The sequence below is a fragment of the Palaemon carinicauda genome, chromosome 26, assembly GCF_036898095.1.
Source record: "Palaemon carinicauda isolate YSFRI2023 chromosome 26, ASM3689809v2, whole genome shotgun sequence".
NCBI lineage: Eukaryota > Metazoa > Arthropoda > Malacostraca > Decapoda > Palaemonidae > Palaemon > Palaemon carinicauda.
This window is the reverse complement of record NC_090750.1, coordinates 74,361,874-74,364,373: the sequence shown is the minus strand read 5'-3', so window position 1 is coordinate 74,364,373 and position 2,500 is coordinate 74,361,874. Positions and strand designations below refer to the sequence as shown.

General features: G+C 33.5%; 2 protein-coding genes across 2 annotated transcripts in view; both read left to right on the top strand.

Annotated features, from left to right (window-relative positions):
• Positions 1 to 2,500, top strand: part of mwh (multiple wing hairs) — a 321,568-nt gene that overhangs the window by 189,581 nt on the left and 129,487 nt on the right. The gene's annotated exons all lie outside the window — the stretch shown is intronic.
• Positions 1 to 2,500, top strand: part of LOC137619432 (uncharacterized) — a 10,441-nt gene that overhangs the window by 6,264 nt on the left and 1,677 nt on the right. The window contains exons 3-4 of the mRNA XM_068349494.1: positions 1,258 to 1,490; positions 2,258 to 2,404. Coding sequence (XP_068205595.1) covers positions 1,258 to 1,490; positions 2,258 to 2,404 — 380 coding nt within the window. The remainder of the gene's footprint in view (positions 1 to 1,257; positions 1,491 to 2,257; positions 2,405 to 2,500) is intronic.

Sequence of the window (2,500 nt, the reverse complement as noted above, 5' to 3'; positions counted from 1 at the left end):
ACCAAGTATTGGTACATAACGACAATTCTTTCGGCAGTAATTTTTATGGGGAATGCTCAATCCAGCTTCTCATAAAATATGTTGTCTAGATTTAAATACATACGAAGGGAGCGACTACAGTTAAGTTCCACATTTATTGCATAGGAAATTATAATTTTTTTCAAGTTTGTGTACAATATTTAGAGAGTATTTTGTCGGTAATCTGTTCGGACGTCACGTTATTAATTCCAATTAGAAATGGCCTTTGTGTTATTATTATTATTATTATTATTATTATTATTATTATTATTATTATTATTATTATTATTATCAGTTGAGCTACAACCATAGTTGGAAAAGCATGATGCTATAAATCTGAGGGTTCCAACATGGAAAACAACCCTGTGAGGAAAGGTAATAAGAAAACATAGAATAGTGTGGCCGAGTGTACCCTTACGCAAGAGAACTCTAACCCAAGACAGTGATCCTACCCAAGACTAGAGAACAATGGTTTGATTTTCAATTGTCCGACCTCTAGCATAGCTGCTTGCCATAGTTAAAGAGACTCTTCTACCCTTACCAAGAGGAAAGTAGCCACTGAACAATTACAGTATAGTAGTTAACCCCTTGAGTGAAGAAGAATATTTTACGATAAGACAGGAAATAATTTTGATAATTGAGAAGGGCGTTTGCTGCGGTTATGAGAAATGGACATGGCTATTTTCCTTAAACAGCAGCTATGTAGGAAAGGGGAATCCCCATCTATGCAAACGTTTTACGTTTTCCTAAAAAAATTAACTTTTTCCCGACGCAACGTTTTTCGTATGTGTTTCACACCGCTGTAGCGAGTTTTCCTATTTCTATTACACGTCAAGAAAAGTTACCGATGTGAAATATTCATGAACTTTCTTTTGTGTAGAATGTGAGTACTTGTGTGTTTTATGTAAATTCATAAAACACACAAGACCTTTACCCTTAAGTATTATTGTGTTTTTATTTTTTGTCTATAGACGAATAATTTTTTCAATAAGCAAAGAACGTTCTCAATTAGATCAAAACAATTCTATCAAGTTTTTAAAGCAAAAACCTTTCTCTCTTTGATCAAAGCAATTCTATTCAATTTTTTACATTTATAGCTGAATTCTTTTTAACATTATTATAATGTTTTTCATCTGCAATGGTTTAGCAAAGATGACGATGATGATGAAAATTGTAATAATGATAATAATTTTCGTGATTTTACCACAAAAACTGAATGTTAATGCCATCTCTCCACAGCATGATCTGGGCAATGAAAATAACAGGAGACTTGAATCTTCCACCGAATTACAAATTGGGACCCCTGTCCTACAGAAGGAATCGAAGGACCCGATTAAGAAAGGGATGGCCTCTGCAATGAAGGAAAGAAAAATGTATAGCGAACCAACGAAGAATCGAAAGTTTACCCGCAAACGGAAAAACTTATTGCGGACCAAAGTTATCAAAAAGATAAAAAACAAAGTCAGCAGGAGGTATGTAATTTTCAATTTCCTGAATTATATATATATATATATATATATGTATATATATATATATATATATATATATATATATATATATATATATATATATATATATATATATATATATATATATATATATATATATATATATATATAGATAGATAGATAGATAGATAGATAGATAGATAGATAGTCTAAGTATATTAATAAGGTAACACTTGAGATTTGTAAAATAAGAAAATGAGGGGCAAATGAAGTATGAAATAGTCGATGTTCGTAGATGATACGGTACTGATTGTGGATAGTGAAAGAAAAATATAAAAACTACTAGTGAAAAATTAAAAACATTAGCAGCAGGAAAAATAACCTCACTCTGTGAGCAAGAGTTAGGTTATGAAAGCACAAAAGGAAAGGTATGAATCGTACAGAGAAGATCCATCACATAATAGGTAATTGGTCAGTGGCTATACTTTTGGTAAGGGTAGAAGAGACTAGGTAAGGTAAGCAACTCTTCCAGAAGAAAGACACTCCAAAATCAACCATTGTTCTCTAGTCTTGGTCAGTGCCATAGCCTCTATACAATAGTCTTCCACTGTCTTAGGATTTAGTTCTCTTGCTTGAAGGTACACTCGTGTACACAATTCTGTCCATTATCGTATTTCCTTTCCTCACTGGGCTATTTTCCTTGTTGAAGCACTTGAATTTATAGCATCCTGCTTTTCAAATAGGGTTGTATCTTAGCTAGTAATACTAATAATGATGGTCTTATTTTGCAGTTATAGAGATGGTCCAGACAAGTTGAATATAGGGTCACATGGCCGCCGTAGCTTGGAGCCTCACCCAGGATTCTTCAGGGATTATACTCCTGACTGTGCCCTCCACTCAAACAGGACCTTTTGCTTCATGGATGAGACGTATCCAAGGTGAGGTGCAATTTTGCCTTGTTTATGTAGGCAGTTTCATGATTCCTTTTTAATGTAGGTAGTCTTATGGTCTCTCTTTCATGTAGGCAGTTTCAT